At 35.1% G+C, this 23,044-nt stretch overlaps 1 protein-coding gene across 2 annotated transcripts in view; it reads right to left on the reverse strand.

The window, feature by feature from the left end:
• The window catches only part of GBE1 (1,4-alpha-glucan branching enzyme 1), a 138,203-nt gene that overhangs the window by 6,190 nt on the left and 108,969 nt on the right, over positions 1-23,044 (reverse strand). The window contains exons 13-16 of one of the 2 annotated variants that reach the window (XM_058835917.1): positions 12,689-12,873; positions 11,476-11,606; positions 4,960-5,077; positions 3,214-3,261 (exon numbers count right to left, since the gene is read on the reverse strand). In XM_058835917.1, the coding sequence (XP_058691900.1) occupies positions 3,214-3,261; positions 4,960-5,077; positions 11,476-11,606; positions 12,689-12,873 (482 nt within the window). The remainder of the gene's footprint in view (positions 1-3,213; positions 3,262-4,959; positions 5,078-11,475; positions 11,607-12,688; positions 12,874-23,044) is intronic. The other variant, XM_058835926.1, reaches the window with a different exon arrangement.

Below are 23,044 nucleotides of genomic sequence, written 5' to 3' on the forward strand. Positions count from 1 at the left end.
TCTCTAGTAATGAGACAAAAAAGGAATCTAAGATTTTTCAGCCAAATTCTTACTCTTTATACTTTTGGTTTGTTTGTTTGTTTGTTTTTTTCTGTGAATATCCAGAAAACTTCTAGGAATAAAAGGGATTTAAAGAGTTAGGAAGAATACGGGAATACCACATGTAGGAAGCACCTGTGAACAGCAGCAGCTTTAGGCAGAAATATCACCTTACATATTTCAGGAAAGGACTAAAATACACCAATCTCCAAATGTATCTAAAAGCCCACAAGCATGAGGTTCTGCAAATGACAACTGCTACTTTCAGATCTGTCAGACTAATTCAGTACCAGGTGCAAGCACAACCAAAATTGGCTGGAACTGCAATGAACTACTCTTCATCTGACTTTCAGGATTGGAAAACACCAAGCCCTAAAAATAATTTCAAGGTCATTTTGTAACAGATGGGAGAATTACTAGAACTCAGAGCTAGATCAGGCACTGCAGAAAAATACTCAGTAGCACATATTGCAGCTGGTGGATGCAGAAGGCAATGTCACAAGAGCCTGTGCCAACATTATCCCAAACTTTTAATTAAAATGAAGGCTTTAGACAATCTTCTGTCCCTATATCACCACTAATTGTCACACACGGACACTATTCTGAGAATATAATTAACCATCAAAGAATGAAATAGATGATAGCTCTTCCTTTCTGACTATAATTTATTATACAAAATCTCACACATTTTGGTTTTCATTTTGCTAGATATTGCACATGACAAAGAAGGTATGCTTAAGATAATGCAAAGTTCTGCCTTCCAATTTGTTTTTCAATTTACAGCTATACAGCATGAATATGCAGAAAATAATTTATTAGACTCTTGTGCTTCATTTATGCAAAACAAGTCCATATACTGCACAGGGTGTGTCTCAAAATTTCTCTTCTATTATCTTCTCTACTCTTTTGTCAGGTTGGGAAAAAAGTACGTTAAAAAAGACAGCAAAACACCCTGAAAAACACAGACACTGAAGATGAAGATAGAATGAAACAAAATTACTACGAGAGTAACTTTACATTTGCTGGTGGTTTTAAGAAGTCAAATGATCAATGAAGATGAACAAAAGAATTTAGAAATCTTAATCACCAGGAGGTACAAATCAAAAAGACCTTTGTGGCATTAAATTCTAACTGATTCACCTAGTTTGAACAGTTAACTTTCTAACTGCAAACATTCTTTCATTTAATATGTATATCGGTGCATGTCAGGGGAGAAAACAGTTAAAGATCACATCAGTCCCTTAAAATTCAATACATAAATCCTTATCATGAAAGCTATTTAAATTAGTATTTTCAAAGCTAAGGTCACTAAAAGCTTTTAGATCAATTCAATCTATGGGAGTATTTTAATTTGTCCACAGACTCAAGGAAGCAGGAAGTTGCACTTTGACATTGAATACTATACATTAAGGTCAAGGTTAAAAACTCAAGCCTTTAATAAGGATATTCTTAAAATAAACTATATAATTTCACTTTCATTTAATGTGAAAAGATTATATTGCTGAATGCCAAAAATAGAGAAACAAAAAAAAAACAGGGCTGGGGACAGGGAAAAGCAATACTCTGAGACCTATTTACTTTTTTTAACTAATTGGAATGAACTACAGAAAAAGTAAATCTATGAAAGTTGAAATATGTTAAGCAATTATATTTCACAATAAATCATATACTGCTTTTCCAGTGACACAACATCCTCTGCATTATTCCACTAAGCCTGCTTATTACTCAGTTTCTGCTGGTGCACAAAGTAGGAAAATATAACCCCTCCATCTTCATATAAATTCAAACTTTTGGCATGGTACAAAAAATTTACTAGGACACTCATTGATAGCTAGCTCTTTCCTACAGCAAAACTCAGTCAGGTTGGATACCTTAGAAAAGCCCAAAGAGACAGCTGGAGTGATGTATTATTAAAAAATTACTTTTTTTCTTCCCCCTGCTCCAAATCTAAGTTTCACATCCAGCCACAAAAGCCAACTTAGGTACCAACAAATGAATTAATCCATAAAGGGGCACTAAGATCTGACAGGGGCTGAAATGTGTGTGCAGAACTCAATTTACATCAAGCAAAGAGATGATGAGACATAAGCCAGACTAAATGTTTATAGAAGCATTCAAAAAGCACACATCTTTTATAAAACAAGCCTCCAAAAAGACTGGTATGAAAATACCAGAGTGGAGTTGTAAACAGAAATGAAGCTGTGGTAAAAAGAGTCTATTCTTACAGCGACAAAATGGTTCACAGCTTGTTATTAAATATTTGATTACATGGAATGTTATGTACATTTCATGTATTTGTTAACAATCCATTATAGAAAAAGCAGTGCAAGCACAGTTATTTAAATAAGTCATATTACAAAGGGCATTTCTGTGCATTTTCTATGGAGTTTTCAAGGTGTGTCTGATGATTTTGAATTCTGGCCCTCTAATAGCTTTGCTAAACAAGACTCAAAATTGTACAGTGAAATGCTCAGCAATGCTTACAAAGCTTCATCTTCTTCCAGGATTCTTTCCTCCAGGAATTTCATATCTCCCTTCTTCTCATTTTGATATGCCACCTTGAATATTACTTTTATTAGGTGATTTTTTAGAATGAATCATGTCACATTTAATCTCCTATTTTTGTAACACATTTGTGTGCTACTTAAGCTTGACTTGAGAAGCAGAATTATTGCATGTGATTTTATTTTGTCACAACCCTCTGGGCATGTTTTGCTGACAATGTTTACTCACACACCTTAAGGGAGGTGCATCTCTCATTATAAAATTATTTCTTCAAAGTTTGTGGTGGAAAAGAAACTAAAATTTTTGAAACAAGAAACTAAAGTCTCATGCATTATGAATTATTATTAAACAACAGGAAAATAACTTTCATGAGTTTATTAGGGTGACATAATACGTCATTTGAAAAGAATTTGGTGGGAAGACTTTTGAGTTAGATTTTAGAAACTGCAATAAAGACTAAAGACATTCCTAAGCAGGACAAATTACCCAATAACTTGGATATAAATAGCCATTTGAAAGAAAACATCTTTGTTTTACTGCAAAATAGCAGCTGGAGGCATTTAGTGTAACTTTTGTTCTTTCTTGCATGAAGATCTATTTGCTGAATTCTGGTTTTCCAGATTTTTTTCGCAATTACTTTTACTTGGTGTCCTTTCACTGGTACTTTACCTTTACTTGGTGCATGTGACATCTTCTGGGGGGCTGGCTGGAGATGTTCTGTGAATTGGGTGGCAGAAGGACATAAGAGAAAGTTTACCTGGGTTTCTTTCTGACCTAGAGGTGCAATTGCCATGCCACAGCTTATGCTGCTGTGTTTGCCACGTGCTTTATCTTCCGCATTCTCCTAGCAAACCGGAGCCTTGGACTAAATATAATGGACTAAATGTGAAATACACATTCCAAATTACAGTTAATTGGCTTGCAAAAGTTAAGTTAGTGATAGATAATTAAGATGCTCTCCAATCACCCAGGCAATGTATTTGAATTGGGCACACGAAGCAAGAACTCTGGAAGCAGTAATTTGCGACATAACCCTCAGGAATGAAATCTTAGACCTTTCATTTCAAATTAGCACGAATACCTACCCACGCTGTGAAGGCACTGTCACATGCAGATACCTTAAAAACAAAAAATCAACCCAAACCCCGTTCCTAAGAGCCTTTACACCAAGCCCGACGAAAGCACAAAAATTCTTTCACGTAATGAAAGTATTTTAAATCATGCAAATGAAAGAAATGCCAATACTCAGGATACAATGAAAGAAAGAGAGAGAGAGGTTAGAAGTGACAATAACTCTCAGGAGTTTAGACTTCATCAGAAAAGCTGTGACACTAGAAATTCATGCTCTGTTCAGCCATGGAAGGGGAGTGGCTCACACAAAACAGTTCAGATGCTCCATTTTTGCAGGCTCTTAAGGTTACAAATGTAACTTATTTGCAGGTTTTCACATTTACCAATATACCTGTGCATAGAGAAACACACCCTTCACCCACATACATGTTTTAGGTGTAAAAATCTACTCAGCAATATAAGTGATTTCAGATTTCTTTCAGTGAACTCTTGCCTTAAATCCCAGCCTTTCTGAATCTTATTTTCTTGTGCTTGTGAGCATATACACATGAGAATGCATATAGAAAGAATGGGAAATACATGCACATATACACATATACATACATAAAGATTAGGAAAAATTACATTTTGAAATTGCTAATTGTGATGATTCTGATTTCAAGAGCAATTAAGAAAGGCAGAGTTTTATTAGTGACCACCTCATCTAACAGAAATTGTATGCAAGGATATGTCTCCCAGTTAATTCCAAGTGATTTCTGGGAAACTCTTTACCCGTTATTCATATCAGTTTAGGACTGGAAATCCTTGAACTTCTTGATGAGAACAGAAATCCTGTTCTATTTTGCAAAGTTTTTCTGTGAACTAAGGAGGAAAAAGCCAGTTTGGCTCGATTGGTTCTAATCCATGTTTGTAGAGTTAAGCACACGATTTCAAGACAGCAAAATAAGGTTCAGTTTCTGCAGAGCTTTAAACAAAGCAAGCATGAAGATGCAGTTTTTCAATATGAAAATGAAGCAAATTATAATATCAAGGATAGCAACTCAAAAGCATATTAGTAGGTTTGCATGCATGTTGGCAAGAAACACTGTGTGCCAGACACTGCAAAAAGTGCATGAAAATATAAAAGAAAGGTTTAAAGAGAAAAATTAGCTGGCATTATCGGTTATAATAAAATCATAATGTTATCTATGCTGTATTTAGACAAAGGTTAATTTCAGAAAATAAATTAAAAATTCCCCCTTCCCCCAAATACTAGAAGAGACTCCATATTTGTCCAAAGAATTGCAAAACTTACATAGATGAAAGTAAAATTGAAACAAACAAACCGCCAAACAATTTACTTACCATAATTGAATTAGGTCGATAATTGTGAGGATATTCTTCAGAGAAGTACTCTGTATTGTGGTCCAGCCTTTGATGCCCTCCATATTCTCCAGCATCAGAATCCAGAAGGATTTTATACTTAAAGGCAACTGTTAAGGAACTATGCCAATTACCTCTTAAACAGAAAAAAAATCAAAAAAACTACAAAAACTAGGAATGGAAATAATGCAGTAATGGAAGCATGCTGATATACACAACATAAAGCAAAAATTGTAACAAAATCTAAGAAAATAACGGGAAAACATACAGAACATATAGAAGTCATATGAAGATCTGCCCTGAAAATTTAATTTTAGCACAGTGACTCCTGTTAAAGCAAGTACCTCCCAGTCTCTTCTGCAATCTGCCATAAATGATAAGTTTATAGCATTACATCAGATATACACAGCACTTTAGGTGATGAACTAGACTAAAAATGTACCACTAAACAAAACAATGCATTTGAATTGCATTTAAGAAGTAACGTAATTGTAACCATCAAAATCAATCAGTATTTAGCAATATTTTACAGTCTGCCAGAATCTGAACAAGTGTCAATGAGAAAAACATGTAATTATACAGAAGAGAACCCCACAACTCCTCTGAGAGTCTTCTGGAAAAGAGCTGAAATTATTATAGCAGAGAGGAACAAAAGAAAGAATATATTGTAAGAGAAGGCTTTTTAAGATACAAATATTCTGACTGCAGTTGTTAAAATGGAGTGAATTATTTAACAAAGTGTAGCAATGAGTTGGAATACCTGTAGATACTTAAAAGGATTCAAACTGATTTAGCGAAAAATAAAAGATGAAATAAAGTTGAAACAATAAAGTCAGAAAGCATAAATAAAGATAACAAAATAAATAAGGATAATAAAGATAAATAAACAAATAAATAAAGAGCTAACTCATATTTAAAAGTCAACTTCTGCTTATTAGGGACAAGCACAAATAAAATATTTAATTTTTTTTATTATTTGAGTACCTTGTATTTTCTTGATTGGACATAATTAAAGCATCTTTTTCCCTCCTGCAGTTACAGTAGAAAGCTATATCCACTCCCCACAACCCAAAAGAGAGAGGGAAATAACAATGCTTTATAATCCACAATCTGCTTCCTCTATTCTATGCCATGGAAGAATCTTACTTTCCTACAGCTTGTATTTAATAGGATTAGGGATGAGCAAAGCAACACTCCTTCAAAAAAGTGTTCTTAAACTGTTCTTAGGCTTTTGTGTTTGCCAACCTTTTGAAAACAAGCCTGAAGGATTGTGGTATAAACAGAATTGCTTTCAAGTGTCTTTACATAACTCCATCAGCTGAGGTGGGAAATTTCCCAAGCACCTGCCCTAGTGATTGAAATCTCTGGTGACAAGGAAGGCTGAAGCATGTCACCACACAGAATTAACCACAAGCTTACTCTCAGACACTTCAGTCTTGAAGATTGCAATGAAGAAAAGTAAATGCACATAAGGAAAACAGCAAAGCTGCCAATTAGCTCCCAAATCACAAATGGTAGCTAATCCCTTCCCCACAAGTGTTTGCAGCAAAATGAGAGAATGGTCCAAAACTGCCTAGATGTTCAGTTCTACAGGGCACGTGCACAAAGACATCATATTCTCCAGCAAAATCTGCATATTTGTTATCTTTCCTTATTAAAATAGTTTGGAAAATTATACTTTGCCAGCTTTAGTCCTCAAAGGTTTTCATGTGCACACCACACACACCTCTCCCATCCTTTCTTTTATAAACTCCATCAAATTATCATTGATTTATTGCCACGTACAACAGGTAAAGCCACAAACTACAAGATCCAGTCACTCTCGTCAGTATCCTTTCAGCAGCAATGTCTGCTATTATTCCACTACACATTTGATTAACATGGCAAGAGAATGCCTCCATCAAACATTTCACACCTTGTTTCAGTGATCTGAACTATACATTAAATGTAACAAGTTATCAGTGTTGTTAAAAGCCCTGACATGTTTAATGATTCTCTCAAAACTATTTACAGCAAATGCCATTGTTATGGCTATGCTGTTTGAAAAACAATCCATAAAATTATGTCTGCATTGCCAGAGAGCAGTGCTGAAGTTAGTATCACCATGTCATCACACATATATAGCATATTTTGTATAAATACTGTTAACCAGATCCTGAATAATGGGGTCACAAAAGAATTTTAAGATCTTCATAGATCAGGGAAAAATAACTAGTTTGGTGAACATGTGCATTTACCTTCCAACTTAAAGCCTCATAAAAAAGTTTTCACATTTCAGAATTTTACAAGCATCTAGTTTTCTGAAGATTACTTTCACAAAAACATTAAACAATAGATGTGCTTTTTAATGAGGTATATAATAGAAGTATTTTTTTATGCAGTGATGTCTGTTTTGTTTCTGTGACAGTGTTGGAAATACTAGTCTGTAGTCTCACTGGAAAAAAAAAGAAAAGCCTGATTTCTGTTTGGTGCTCCAACTAAATTTCCCACCCACTACAAGGGAGGAGAGCAGCAAAAGCAATGAATCCTTGTATAGATAGAGCTGAAAATTGAAAAACTGACGCATTATCTACCACATTAATTACTGAGTTACTATGCTTTTATAATGTTTTGAAATCCATATTTTAACACAATTTTAAAATTTAATCTTCTTCATGTTTAGTGACACATTTGCAAAGCAAATGCAAATCATAAAATAGGGTAATTTGTATTTTATTCCAACAGTTACTGATAATAAAAGAAACCAAGCAGTGCTTGTGGGGGTGCTAGAGTCTTAAGAGGTTAGGCCATTTTGCTTTTAACAATTCTTGAATTTCACTGAAAAAACTAGCATAGCCAATTTCAAGATGAAGGATACCACTTTTGCTCCTCTCCACACACTGCTAATTTGAAAGACTAAGGATTCAACCTAGATGTGACAAAAAGCATATGGAAAGTATTTAGCTAAATTTTGTAATGAAGTAAAACACCTTGGCCCGATAAAACTCAGCTCAGGATATTTCAATGGCAGTTGAAGCCATTTAAAAATACAACACACGCAGAAGTACTGAGAGGGGAGAGGGGGTACTGTCCCTTTTTGCTTCTGCCAAATATGATTTTTGTTTAAACCACAAGCAAATTTACAGATATGTCAATTCATGTTAGTTGGTAATTATAAACATAAAATGCAGATTTCCTTTTGAGCCAAGATAATAAACCTTGTTAGTTAAAAACAGGAGGGATATACACATATCGCTTAATTTTAATGAGACTTCCAACACTGATGAAAAGTAACTAAACAAAATCAAGTGTGGAATCTCAAGGCAGGAAAAGGAGTAATTTCTGAAATCTTTAAGCCCCTTTCCTGTTCTCTCTCCATCCTTTTCCCATGTTCCCACTGAACAGAGGAAAGGTCTCCATATTGAATTTTCACTGCCGACTGGCCTTGAAATCCAAGCACTACTCCACAGAAAGGCCTAGGAAGTATTAAAAACATAAAATTGGAAACTTATGAATGGTTTCTCCATTAACATTCAAAGTTTTATCTACAATCAGAAAACTAGAGACAGCTGACCTAGATTGACTGTTCATCTACCTCAAAACTGAAGCAAATTAGGCAGAAATAATTTGTTAGTTCAAGCTGCCTTTCTCATGAAAAGGCTTCTGAAAGAGAATAATTTATGAAGTAAAATTCCAGCATAAGCACAGAAATGTTTTTCTTTTTCCTTCACATAACAACTCAAAAACTGGGCACTAGGATATGCCACTCTGATACTTACACAGATTCACGGTGCTGCAAACCTCCGTCTTCTGCCATGCACATCAAAGAGGCATTCCCACATTAGTATGCTGTATCTCTTATTCACACCTATTAACCTTAAGTATCAACTACCTTGATGGAATTTAGCATTTGACTGATCCTAAATTAAGTCCTTTGTCTCAACGTGCCAGAATTTTACCAGGCAGGGACAGTTACACAGCAGCACTTCAAAGCAGCGTCTTTGCCTTCAGCATTCGCAGCCAGTGACTCATTTAAATGACCTTACTTGCTCATTAGAAGCTCTGGGTGTACGTTGTAAATGTCAGAGAGCCTGAATTAATGTGGGGATTCTTAAAAAAAAAAAGTGTATTTTTTGCAGCATTTTGGTGACAATATTTGTGATTCCTCAGGCTGAATTTAGCTCTTTGCTTATGGACAACTCTGGCTACAAATCATAGAATGTCTTGAGTTGGAAGAGAGCCACTAGGATCCAAGTCCAGCTTTTGGTCCAGCACAAGACAGCCCCAATGATTATAATTGCCTGAAAGCATTGTCCAAATGCTCCTGATCTCTGTCACGTTTAGTGTGCTGCGACCACTGCCTTGGGGATCCTGCTCCAGTGCCCAACCACCTCCTGGGTAAAGAACTTTTCCTTAATATCCAGCCTAAACCTGACAGAGCTTCATACCATCCCCTCAGGTCCTGTCACTGGTCACCAGGGAGAAAAGATGAGTACCTGAATGTCCTTATGAACCCTAAATTCATGCCACTCTGGTCTTCATTCACTCTGGGACTGTAATGACACACACTATGCAAAAATAGCAATATGTAAAATAAAGAAAGCACTCTTTCCCATGACATTTTTTTTTCTGCTTGAGCAGTATATGACAACATGAAATGTCAAAATACAGAGATAAGCCAGCAGCAATTCATACTGCTCAACATTCATGGACCCCCATGCTCACATATAAAACTAAGGTCTCATTCCTTGAATACCTCATGCCTACAGCAACTTAGAAGAACAAATTGTAGAACAGAACAACCCAATGCCAGGGAAAATAAGTCAAGAGAGAAGTACTTGTACTGAAGTACAAGGAGGAAGGAAAAACTGACCACAAACTGACTGATTTTTCATACAGAGATTGACTAGCTGAATGTCCACAGAAACACCTTCCAAACCAGGTAGCACCTGCAGAATGTAATGTCTACTGACGACATCCTCTCTTATAAAAGTATAAAGAGGGTTGTTGGCCTATAAACAGTTGCAAGAAGAATGACATTTTCAGTGAGTTCAGAATGGAGAACTGCCTACAAAAATGCAGGCCAGGCAGGAAACATTGTACCTGGTACCATATCTTAGAAGCTGTATATAAAAAACAGCTTAGAGATATGTATCACTACAATAAAAGGATAGACCAAAGCCATCCACTTAAATAAACACAAATTTAATGGCAAGTGTTAGATGCACTAATTTGTCTAATTCAATCCAAAAAACAAACTTAAACCTAAGTATTGAAAGGATCATCCCATTTCCCACAAGTCACAATATAATTCAGAGAAATGTTTAATTAAAAACCATTTGATCAATATATTATAGCAATTTGTCTCTTCCAGCTTATAATAGCAAATGGTATCAAATTAAAAATACACTTATTTATTAAAAGAAACAAACAGACTAACAACAAACTTTTGCTTTTAGGTACTTCCTCTTCATATCTAAGTTTCAAAGGGATCATAAGTAATTCCTTTTCAAGTGGAGAAGTTGTTCTGAGGATTTAACATCACATTACCATATGTCCTAATAGTAGGACATCCTTTATTGAAGTCTTAGGTTAAAAGGTTCCATTACAAAACTATACACAAAACTCGTGGTTCTAATTGCAGGAGAAGAGTTAGGAAGAAACCTTAGTCAACATTAAAACACCACAAATATTTAAATTAAATAGATAAGGACATTCCTCTAGATATGAAATAGCTCCTCCATTCTTCTCTGGTGAGCTCCCCATCCCAGAGAGTACTGTTTGCAGCTCTGGAATCCTCATGACAGGAAATTCCATGGTGGAACTAAAGCAACTGAAACACAGAATTACCCTGAATGGCTGATAAATAAAGAGCAGGCTAAAACTGGAACTGCAGCGCCTTAAACTGACACAACAAGTGTCACTGGGCTGTGCTTGTCAAAAGACTTGAAAGAAACTCAATTTGGGCACCTAAAATTCCTCCAGAAAATCAGCATTAATTTTTGGAGTCGTTAAGAATTTGGACACAAATGCAGAAACCAGTCAATTACTCGAGCAATCATTTACTGCTCAGCTGATCTAAGAGCACAGTCCCAGTCCACCCAGTTTTAGAGATGTATAAATACAAACTCCCTGATGAAGGTTTGCACTAAGCACTTTCCTGTGTGACTCCATGCAGCATCATCCCCCTGTGGTGGTTTTCTGTCATGTATTTAAGTGGGAGTTACTTCCTTTTCCATTCTTCAACAGAATTGTAAAAAACAGCTTCACAAGTCTTCAAATTGCATTTTTTTTTTTTTTTACTTTTGCTTTCTACAAAATTTTCTCTAATGAAGAAGACGAAGTTATAGATTATTTTTTTTTGCTGTACACAAAAAATTAAAGCAACATTATATTGGTGACAAACAAGTGATTTCTTACCTTTTAACTACAGGTTGAATTCATATTAGGAAAAAAAAGACATAAAATAGCTTTCAATTTCTAAAACTTTTCCCCACAAATGGAACAGTAAAAGGATATTTTCCTGGAGTTTCAATACCCACTCTGTAGTCCACATAACTTTGGTATGGATGGAAATTAAAAATAAAAATAAGACCTGCTCTTTCAAATGCTATGACCTTATTGGATTCATGTTTTTCACTCACATAGGCCTAGGGGGAAAAGAAAAAAAATCAACACTTTAAAAATATTTAATTTCTAACAATGAATTAACAAAACCAAGAAAAACCCTACTGCTTCTGTACCTCATTTGAAGTAATACAGGTAAATAAATATTCCAGCAACAGAAATAAAGGAATTAACATGCAAACTGAAATTGTTTATCTATGAAATGTCATATAATGTTTTTGATTACAAAACTGTAGCTTTCTTTTTACAAGGAAATGTAAAGTTTCAGAGGTTGAAGCCTGTTCAGCATAAAGAACTTGAAAAATTCTTGCTTGATAACATGGTCTTTCCATCACACTTTCCTTTAGTAAAAAATGGATTGTTTTTGTCAAATTAAATCTTCAGCCTATTTGTTATGGGGATCTGCATCACATATACATTATTATGAATTCAGAAAATGAAGCATTCAATATATTTTTCTGGTTGTTTTTTAGAATTCTGCGTGAGAAACAGCTTTGATAAGCCACAATAAATGGCTGCACATACCACCTTTGTTTTACTTGGTAAAGCCATTAATAAATATCTAGACATCAATTTAAAAAAAATTCTTTAAAGTGGGCTAGAAGAATAATTAAACACTGAGAAATGAAAACAATTATTTTCTTTCATAAAAATTACAGTGTGATACTAGTGTAAAAATGGAAATGCAGAAGCAGCAGGTTGAGGACTAGAAGACTATTACTTACATTAGACTCTGCTGAAAGTTTTTCCTCGGAAATGGAGTAAGTATTTTTATAAAATGTAATGTCAGAACAACTTATACTTTTTCAGAGCATTCCTTGGATTGGATTATGGATAATTTTATAGTTTGCTTTATCCAATCCACAGATACTTAGTAAAAATAGGGAAAAATGATAGGAAAGGACCTTATTATGAAGCTAAAAGGAGGTTTCAGGTCTCTATTATCTGTGAAAGATAATTCAGTGCCATGTTTTGACAACATGAAATATATGCAGAAGCGCATAAAAAATGCTGCTTGAAATTTCAGCACGTAAATTTGGAAATGTTACTCTACACAAGTACCCAACTGGTGACTAAAAGTTAACATTTTCTATATACATCTTACCGGGGGAGATGCAAGCCAGCCAAATCTTTCCTCCAATTTATTCATATCTCTATCAAAGGCATTTAGGAATTTATAGCGAAGAAGATCATCCTCAGTAAGATTAAACTGTCTTCTGGCATAGTGGTAGCTCTCATTATTCCCTATTCTGGGGAAGTCAAGCCATTCTGGGTGTCCAAATTCATTACCTGCATTTAAAAATATTAAGGATCCATGAAATCACATGCTAAGAGTACACTAAGCCTGCCAAAGAAAAAAATATATTAATGTTTATTTCCTTTCTACAAGTTTTAAATTCCAAAGAATCCGCTTCCATATATAAACCAGTCATTTTACTATTATGTCTCTCATTTATTAATACGTCTCTCAGAACTTCCATTTGTGTTAGCAGGGTTGTTTGGCCATTAAAGCTACAAGAACAAAATATCTGTGGACTCCAGGGGAAGTATAAAGTGACAAATTATGAACTCCATGTTATCACACCATGCTTAAAAATTTTCCAAATATTTTTGTGTATGTAAGTGCCATCATATCTCAGTTTAGTTTTCTATAGCAGTAGCTTCACAAGTCTGCCAGTCTCACCCAGATTATCCAGCCCAAAAAACTACTGAGCAGACTTCTCTTGAAGACAGAGAATAGGTTTATTCGAACTTGGATCACATTCAAAAAGAAGGAAGGTTGACATTTAGTCAAGAAAAAGTTTAACTTCTATTATGTAGAATCTCCAAAGCAAATCTCAGCTGTCAGAGATAAAGATTCAAAACAAGACCTCATGTGGGACTCAATATTTTAAGTGATTTTCCTGTATCCAAAGTTTTCTTGGTTTATATATTGTGTCATTATTACAGTTGGAGACAACTCCAAATGCATTTAATAATTTTAACTCATGCTATAACCTGCTGTCCTGCACACTCTCTGTCATTTTGGACTATTTGACACAGGATTAAAGGGTATCAAGTACCTTGCAAGTTAAACATTTGTTTCAAAGCCCACAATAGCTGATTCATGACAAACATTTCAAAGATTACACAAAACCCACTCACCATAAAACAGACAGAAATATGTGTACCTGGAAATATGTATGGAAAGAAATATGATGAAATGTAAGAGGTTTTCTACTAAAACAAGCAAACAAAAAAACAATAGTAAAAGGATCCTCAGATTTCCACAAACTGTTACTCAAGTTTTGTCAATGAACTCGAGCTTTGTGGGCTGACAAAGAGCAAGGATGCCAAGGGAAGGCAAGAGATTCCTGGCTGGATACCCTGCATGTGCATCCACCACTCACCTGCCCTCCCATCCAGCCTGCACTGCCTAGAAAGCCAGGAGGATACAGGCAGCAGGGACAACTATGAACTTTGATTTATTAAATGATTTCTGTAATTCACTGCTTCATGGGAACAAAGAAATGAACAGAGGACAAAAGAGAGAAACCTCATATATATTTAGGAGAATCCTTCAGAGTAGTATCAGCTTTGTAAACAAACTGACAAGTTGTAAATTAAATTTCCTATTCAAAAGCTAAACCACTAAATTTCATATTCAGCTCAAAACTGGAGACAAATATAAAAGAATCAGAATCACAGCAGGATGTTCAAAATAACCTTGGAAAAATGCTGGACTGAGTTCTTAAACTGTGCTAACAATACGGTTTGGAAAATGAAGAAAGATATTGCTACAAAACAGACACTGTATCTAACCAAATTCAATATTCTCTGCAGAGCTAGGCAAGGTATTACCTTCTTTTGTGATCTGCACACTATTGAAAAGATGAACTACATGAGATAGTTCAGCTAAAGACAGCAAAAAACATCAGAAAGTCAGAGATGACGCGCATCTTGAACTGATAGGCAAGGAAATCGTATGTATTTGCTCAAGAAAGAAACAAAAATGGGGGAAATAAGCAATAGAAGATAGCAAATAAATTAGACTGCACTAGCCCATCATTTCCATAGATTATTTCACTGTAAGTTGAGCAGACTTCCTTCAGGTTTGTAATGTGCAACACCTCCCTCACCTCCACTTGCTTTGCCTATTTCCCCACCACAGTAACTAATGTGGTTCCAAAGCTGTTTCGTTGTCTTGGCTTTTTAAAGGGAACAATAAAAGTGCAGCAAAATGCTAAAATCAGTCTTAATTTCCTAACTATTACTAATGGCTACTAAGAAAAAAAAAAGGAATTTAGCACAGTGCAGCAATTTGACAAAACACTAACATACTTATTGTTGCCAAAAACACAAACCAAGGTCTAAACTCTGCATGTACCTTGACAGTCTCTATCTATGAGAATCTTCTGAGCCTTTTTGCTAGTTGCTTGACTGTAAAAGGGTCACTTGATTTCTCTTTATAGGAAGAAAATTAGTTCACAGATTGTAACAGAATGAATTCAAGTAGTTTTGGTTATGTTTTTCAGCTGTGGTAAATAGAAAATAAAGTAACCTTTAGGATTCACCTGCATCTTATGATGCATTAAGGCCATGCATCCTGTAAAAAACCCTACATCTAATGGTATTTTTTTAAATTGCTATTTTTTTCTAGTTTAACTTCATATCAAATGACAGAGAGTGACTAGGAAAGGAAAGGCACGTGTAAGTGACCAACACCTACTTCTAGAGACAGCTATTGGCTCACTAAGGTGAAGCATCATCTGCCTCCATGTTACACTTCTCATCTCTGAAAAGCTTCAGCAACATTCACTTCTATGCTTAGAGGCTGCCACAATTATCAAGAAGTACAACTGGGATTTCTTTTCCTCTAATTAATTTACTGTTTGATGTAAAGGTCTAAACCACAGATTGAAAAGATGCCAGCTGCCACAAATGATGCAAATCAAGACAATGGAACTAATGTGGGGGAGGCAGAGAACAAAGCTGAAATTAACTGAAATTTTGATTAGAGAAACAAAACAAAGACAAATCCTTGAAGTGCAATGCATGCTAATTTTATCTAGGAATTAATTGAAGTTTGCTATTTCCTGCATATTGCACACACTGGACAACTTTATTATGTACAGGATTTCAAGATCACAATTCCAACAAATAAATTAACTTTCTACTACCATAATGCAAATTTATGCCGCCCTTGTTTATGAGGCTAGAAATGCATTTACACCACAAAAAAAGTTAGGCTGCCACTGGTTCTTTTGAAGTTGAACTGCAGAGGTCAATAAAGTTTTCTTGATCTCCCTTCTTTAGACACCTTCAGTGGCAATTCTCTCTCAAAGAATAAGCCTAAGCAGAACTGAAGAGATATTTAAAAGATGGAGCAGGCAGTTTCAAGAGATGTTGTTAGGAGTTATTTTCATTTTGAATTAAGTATGGCACTAAATACTTAGAAGCAATTAAAACAAGCAGTTTACTTTATACATCAAAGGTAAGAAGTTTAATTAGGTGTATAAGGCTAAACAAGGTTTTAAATGATCTAAAACACAACAAAATGATCCTATTTAAAGCTGATGAGCTGGAGACTGGACACTTTGAGACAAAATTCCAACAGTTCCACATTTAAATACATCTATCAAGGTATGTGCAGTTACACCGATTTACTGAAACCAGACAATAAAGTCATCCAGGAGTTGTAACTGCTTTGAATTTACCATCACTACCTTTGTGAACAATGATGACAGTGCAACAATTTGCAGACTATAAATAGAATCAATGTAAATCAGATCTAAATAGCATATCATTATAAATATCATTATTTCAAACAATAAACACTTCAAACAGTGAATCTTCATTTTCCCTAGTTGTAAAGCATTTGGGTGTTAAGTAATTCTGATACTCTGTATTTACTCATATTTGTACCAAATCTTCTTAACAGTCATAACTACCAATCCCAAACAATAAACACTATACTGCCTCTGAATGAGGAGAATGAGCCTCATTGCAAGCATTCCTATAGTCCTGAAATCCATGCAAATATAAAATAAAGTGAAATTCCAAATGGACTCCTGAAGTACCTGGCGGTTAGATGAGGACCTTCATATTTTTTTAATCCTCTAGCACTGGTATTTAATGACATATTGGGTCAGAAAAGACTACAAAATTAATTCAGGCTAACAATTATATTTTAACTTCTGCATAAAACACAGATAGAAGAAATCTCTAGCATGAGATAATGGCAGAGAGGGTAATTGGTAAAGATAGTTCTGTGAAAAAATGTATTTTTCTCCTATTTTCTGAAAAATAACAGATATGTCTCCTCCCAAGTTATGAAAGATAAAAATCAGGGTAAACACCATATTTGTTTTGCAGCTTAGATCTCCAGTGTCTCCTAGGGGAGAAGAGAGGGAACATTTAACATTCCCTGTGTTAAAGGATCAAAGAATTCGTCTCCTCTGGGATCATACAGTCATGAGGAACACAAGGATGCCTCCAATGTATCCAAGACATGGGGAAGGACTGAGTCCTTAAAATGCTTGCCCTAAATCACACAGACACACAATACTCCGTACAGGGATACAGTTCCTGCTGTTTCTCTCCCATTCCCACTTCCCATCAAGGCTTGCTCTGTCTTCACTCATTTCTCACTGATGTTTAACAGTTGGGAGCTATTGTACCACACACTTTTATAACACTGATAAAATAGTTCCAGGTTCTTAGAGGAGATAATATTCCAGTTGTTCCAACAAAAATTCCAACCATACTAAATGGCACTGTTCAGTTCTCATATTTCAAACTCAGACCTCTCTTTTGCCAGATAAGTTACAGAAAAAGAAAACCCAAACCAAATAACAACAAATAAAGAATTCTCCTCAGAAGCATCAACTCTGCACCTCTGTTAGGAAGGGCTGGATGGCTGAGATTTCTTACACAGAGGAACAACCAGGCACAGGCATAGTAAACAGGCCATAGCATTGCTTACTATGATTTACTTTATTTTCCAACAGAAGTAGATCATAAAATGGTTATGCCCACATGCTGGTATTTCACAGAACTATATTTATACAGAAAAAACCCCACATTTATCTGGAACGAATTATTCTTTCATTTACTTATTTGCAGTGTTCTAGCAAAGGAGTGTTGAATAAAATATCAGTGGCCTCACTGACAACAGTATTCAGTTCCTAAGGGCAGATTAAAGTTTTCCCTTGAATGTTCACTGAGCAGAGCAAGAGTTTCTGCAGTTGAGACTAACAGACAAGAAAACAAAAAAGAGTATCATGAGGAGTTACTTAGGCTAGGAGGGGATATTGAGAGGATAATTATTTTATTCATCTTAGAAATTTTCAGGCCTGAAAGTTTACATTTTAGCCCTCCTTTCCCAGTGTAGAATAATATATTTCTGACTTACAACTTACTCAATGCCCTCATACAGTATTTAAAACAATAAAGTAGCAATTAAATTCTTTGTGGTGCTTCTACACTGAAACAGTTCCCATTTTGCTGTTTACTATTAGCTGCATCCTGGTAAAAACAAGAGACTGACTTTGATACTGTGACATTTCCACCAGGCTCTAGGTGAACATGGCACAGTATATATTATTTAGTCAACCACTTCCAAGAGCTTGCTAAAATATTTAAGAACAGAAATATTGCAGAACACATTGCAAAGTTTAAAAAAGCCCCACAACAAAACAGACAAAACCCCCTCAAACCTAACAAGAAAATACAAATCTGTATCAATAATTTTTTTAACAGAAGATGCAGTCAGAAAAGTTCTAGCTAGATCATTCAGTTTGGTGCACTGCCAATTATTAACCAGTACCATAACTGACAGGTTAATGAGATTACTAAGTGAATTTAGGACAAGGAACAGAAAGAGGTGCAAGAAAGGTGTCAGTCCATTTGCCCTGGGATATCCAACAAACTTACTCCTTTCAGTATGAATTTCGTTAATTCATTTTGAAAGAGCATATAAAGAATTAAGAAATAAAAGTGTAAACAGAAGAAAAAGACCACTTACATAATGTTTTATGCATAGAAAAATTAAAATAAATCAAAAATGAAAGTTCAGTATTATCCTGCTCTTGTTACAGGAACAAATCTAATTACTTAAATAACTATGCATTTGTTAACAGCACAAAATGAGAAAATTTGAAATAAAAATTTGGAATAAACTTTCAACAAAGTAGAGGGGGAAAAAGGCATTCTAAAATAGATGTCAGTAATCAAAACAGAAGGTGCATTGTGAGAAGCCCTGGTTTTCTTGAAACAGTACAAATCAGCTAAGCAGGGTATACTTCTGGTTGCACCTCTAAACCTCTTCTTACCTAATGTCCTCAAAGGAGTACATTCCCAAGATTCTTCCCAGACTCCCATACCACTGCTTTGAGATTAAAGCTTCTTTCTGACACCTGCCTCCTGCCCTCCACCTGAGACTGGTTCAACCCTGCCATGCTGAGAATGTATTTATAAACTTCCTAAAAACATCTGCTCTATAAAAATCCTTCTTAAGATCCCCACAATCTTAAAACATCTCTCGTCTGCCATTGTTTCCAGTGAACCTGGGCACTTACTAAGGTATTTTCAAAACCTGAATTATGTAATTACTTTAAAAATCTTTGAAAAGGCACAGCATCATACTGCTACACTACTTTTTCTTCAAAGAAATGGAAAACTCCAAACAGCACCTGAAGTGGTACCTGGGCACTGCTGCAGCTCTTAGAGTGCAGAGACCCTTGATGAGCTCAGTCTCAAGGCTGTGGCTGCCAATGTTAAGACCCCTCTGATGCAGAAAACAAATCAATGGTATTTCTATGTCTCCATAACAGTTATGCTTTGGTTCAGACAAGGAAATGGAGTTATTTGTTTTCTGAAGGTTACATAAGTGATTTGTGAATTTGGAAGGTACAAGCTGTGTTTTGTTTGCAGGACTCAGCACTGTTTCAAAGCAACCTGTTCCTGTAATGTCTCCTGCTGTGTAGTTGCATACACACAAATATTAATAAACATAATATTAAAAAAGAAAAAGGAATCAATAGATGTATTTGTTTCCATGCACAATACTACACAACAGCTGAACTCTTAGGTGGAGCTAACACCAAACTGCAGTTATACTTTAGATATATAAGGATATTTGCTTAAGAATTAGTTGTCCTTGACAAAACAAAAAGAATATTCAGAAACCATCATGGAGAGTAAAATTCAATATTCTACTCTCAAGAGTTTATAGAAAGAAAAGAGTTCAAATTTTAATATCAACTTATAGAATTCTCATGCAGAAAATCTTCAATGTTAGCGGAGAATTTTACCACACTAAAAAGTTAAAAAATAGTGAAATTATTCTGAAATTAGCCACACATCATATTAGATAAACTTTTTACACTGAAATTATTTCAGGTCCCAGTTCAGCAATTAAACATCATGGCAACATGTATCAAAGAGGGTTTTGACCATTATTTTCTGAACAGTATTTAATTGGAAGATAGAATTAAGATTGGGAATATACAGATATATTTTCCAATTGTTCAATTATTATGGACTTTGACAGCACCACTCCAGCATAATGTGTGTAGTGCTTGGTCAGTAAACCCAAATCTATCATTAAGGAGAAAGGCAAATATTGTGATCCAGAACTGTGTATTAGCAATGTCTCACAATACAAAACATCTTCATAAATTAAAAGAGCTGTGAGCAATTTAAAGTCAGGTTTCTCTTACAGAGTGTCCTCAAACAATGTGTTTCAAGAAATACACTTGCTTTAGTCAGCTGATAAAAAAGCACAGCCCTGGCAAAATCCAGCCTTCCCACTATTCAGCAGTGCATTTTCTTTCTATAATTACTTCAATTTCACTACTTCACAGGAAGACATTCAAATTTTTATTGTACTACCTCACAGCAAAATAATCTATGAGACTGATGCTAAGTAATCATGCACGGAGGATTCAAGGTCATATCAAGTTAAGGCTTTAGGTTTTTTTGTTTGCAATTTGGTTTTGTGTGGGATTTTTGGTGTTGGTTTGGGTTTCATTGCATAACAGATGAAAATAAATGCCAAGGACCAACACTGGAAAAGATTGGCCAACTATTCCTTTGCCTTCAGGGCTACTGCTGTGGGATGAATGGAATATGAGCCATTTGTAAAACTCAACCATGCTGGGAAAAATATAAATACAAAATCCACATTTCAAGAGTCACTTCATTAATAGTTTAAAATAGTCCTCAGAGAAGACATAACAGCTAAATAATCCATTTTTCTACAGTTATTAAAGTAGATGTTATAGGGAGACTCACAAAAAGAATTGAATGTGCAGAGAAAGAACTTTGAGTGTGGTCAACAAGTAAAACCAATCTTTTATCCTGCTACTTTCAAATGCTCATACTAAACCCTTTTGTGAAATCAATACACGGCATGAGCTGTAAAAGTAACTCTTCATAAGATATTATCTTGGGAAAGAGTGATGATACCTACATGGAGCAGCCAGTACAAATGTTGGTTTGGTGTTTTCTAGCCCTATTTAAAGACAAACCAAAACCACCAACCCCCGTAGGGAACACAACACAACACAGCATTACACATTGCTTCTTGGCATTTCCAACACAGTATGATTGCTGGGTTTTGGAAGGAATTTTTAGCTAATAATTCAAGGTAAAACATGGGGCTGCTCAAATAACCTTCTAACAGGAGTTCAGACAGATTAAAGAACAGTTCGAGAAGAATCACATTACCTGGAGTAAAAATTAACTATTTAAGCTAGGGAATGACAAGTCTGCCAAAAACCTTGTCAAAATGTGAATATTTTGTGCAACCTGAGGAGAAAAGAGGAAGCCTCAATTGTTACGAATTCTCATTAGGCCTATGCCAAATTAAGCAGTACATTTACATTATGATTCATTTGCCTTTTACTTATTAGTAAATAAAGAGATTAATCAAGTACCATAACCAGTTTAAACTCTACCAAGTGGAAATAATTCCCTGATTTTTCTGCTCACAACAATTTAACTCTATCTGGGAAGAAAATTAGCTTTGAAATACACTGAAAGAACAAAACTGCTGCTTTGCTACGTGTTGCAAAAGCAGTATCCTCAGTGGATGGAAAATATTTATGTTGGTATAAACATAATTTATGCGTACGTCAGAAGAATGTCCCCTTTGTGTTCATTGTTTTAGAGTCTTTTGTACCCCCCCTTTCAACTTGTGCAATGTTAGCTTCACAGTTTGGGGCTTCTTTTGTTTTTGTTTTGTGGGGGATTTTTTATTTTTTTTTCAAGATACTCTTACATAAAAAATGAAAGATGAAAAGTAGTTTATGTAAGACTAAAGTAATTTATGAAAGACTAACCAGATTGTTGAAAGCAATTTTTCTAAGTCATGTGTATTGGTTTTAGCACATTTCAAAAATCCTAGCATAGTATTTTTATGGCGACAGCATTATCTGTTGCAAGACTTCTGCTCTTTAGAGTCAATCATAATGAGGATGTCTAAGGCGAGAATATTTGCATTGTTGGTGGGGTTTTTGTTTGTTGTTTTGGTTTTGTTTTCTTTGTGGAAATGGGTATTGAAGTTTTCAAGTTTAATTTTTTTTTGCAGAAAGAACAGTTAGAGATGAGGAGTAAAGGTCTCTGATATTTTGTCATGCTACAAAAAGGGCAGGTTTTAAAAAGAGTCTCATTTGCCTGATAATCAATTAAACTACTTATGACTGTGAGTCTGCATATTAAAGTCAACTGCTCTTGAACAGAAAATGCATGGTTTAAATTAAAATGCCTTGCCTGTAAATGAGATCTATTAATGAAGGTGAACAGAAGGGGTATATTCATGAGAGAAACCTCTGATGTAATTCTGACCTGTTCAAGGCACTAATTGCCCTGGTCTTCCCTCTCCCTCTTACTAGATAGACTAAGGAGCAAATCTCATGCAGTTTTCAAAAGATATTCTGAACTTTTTGCAATATACAATGAGTCTATCAGACTACACCTGAAGAATGTTAAAAATCAGGATTCATTTAGAATCATTGAGATGTGCTGCTTCCACAAAAATACTTATTCTTGGAATGCTCACTGCATCAGATTTTAAAATGCAGCATAGATTTGCAACTACTTCATATGGAAGTTATGTATGCACATTTTATATGAAAGGAAGTGTCACAAAATTTGGTTTTTAAGCATCTTAAACCTGGTCCTTGAGCCATCTTTAGTCACATCTCAGAGTATAAGAACAAAAAGAAAATTAAAATATCATAGCAAAATAATGTTCATATATTATTAAAATTCTTTCAGAACTGTTTACAAGACCAGAAGAGGATAAAGAAAGGCTGTAATTAAGAACCAGCCTCTGAAGAACATCACCTCCTAATACTAATCTAGAATTAGTTATACCAGAATAATTGCTGGTCTTCCAGTGTGAGTGGGCATGTGGAGACTGCAACTACAGTGCAGGCTGGGGCAGACCCTTACAAGTATCCTGATGGCCAAATGG

This window comes from Poecile atricapillus, chromosome 1 (genome assembly GCF_030490865.1).
Source record: "Poecile atricapillus isolate bPoeAtr1 chromosome 1, bPoeAtr1.hap1, whole genome shotgun sequence".
Taxonomy (NCBI): Eukaryota; Metazoa; Chordata; class Aves; order Passeriformes; family Paridae; genus Poecile; species Poecile atricapillus.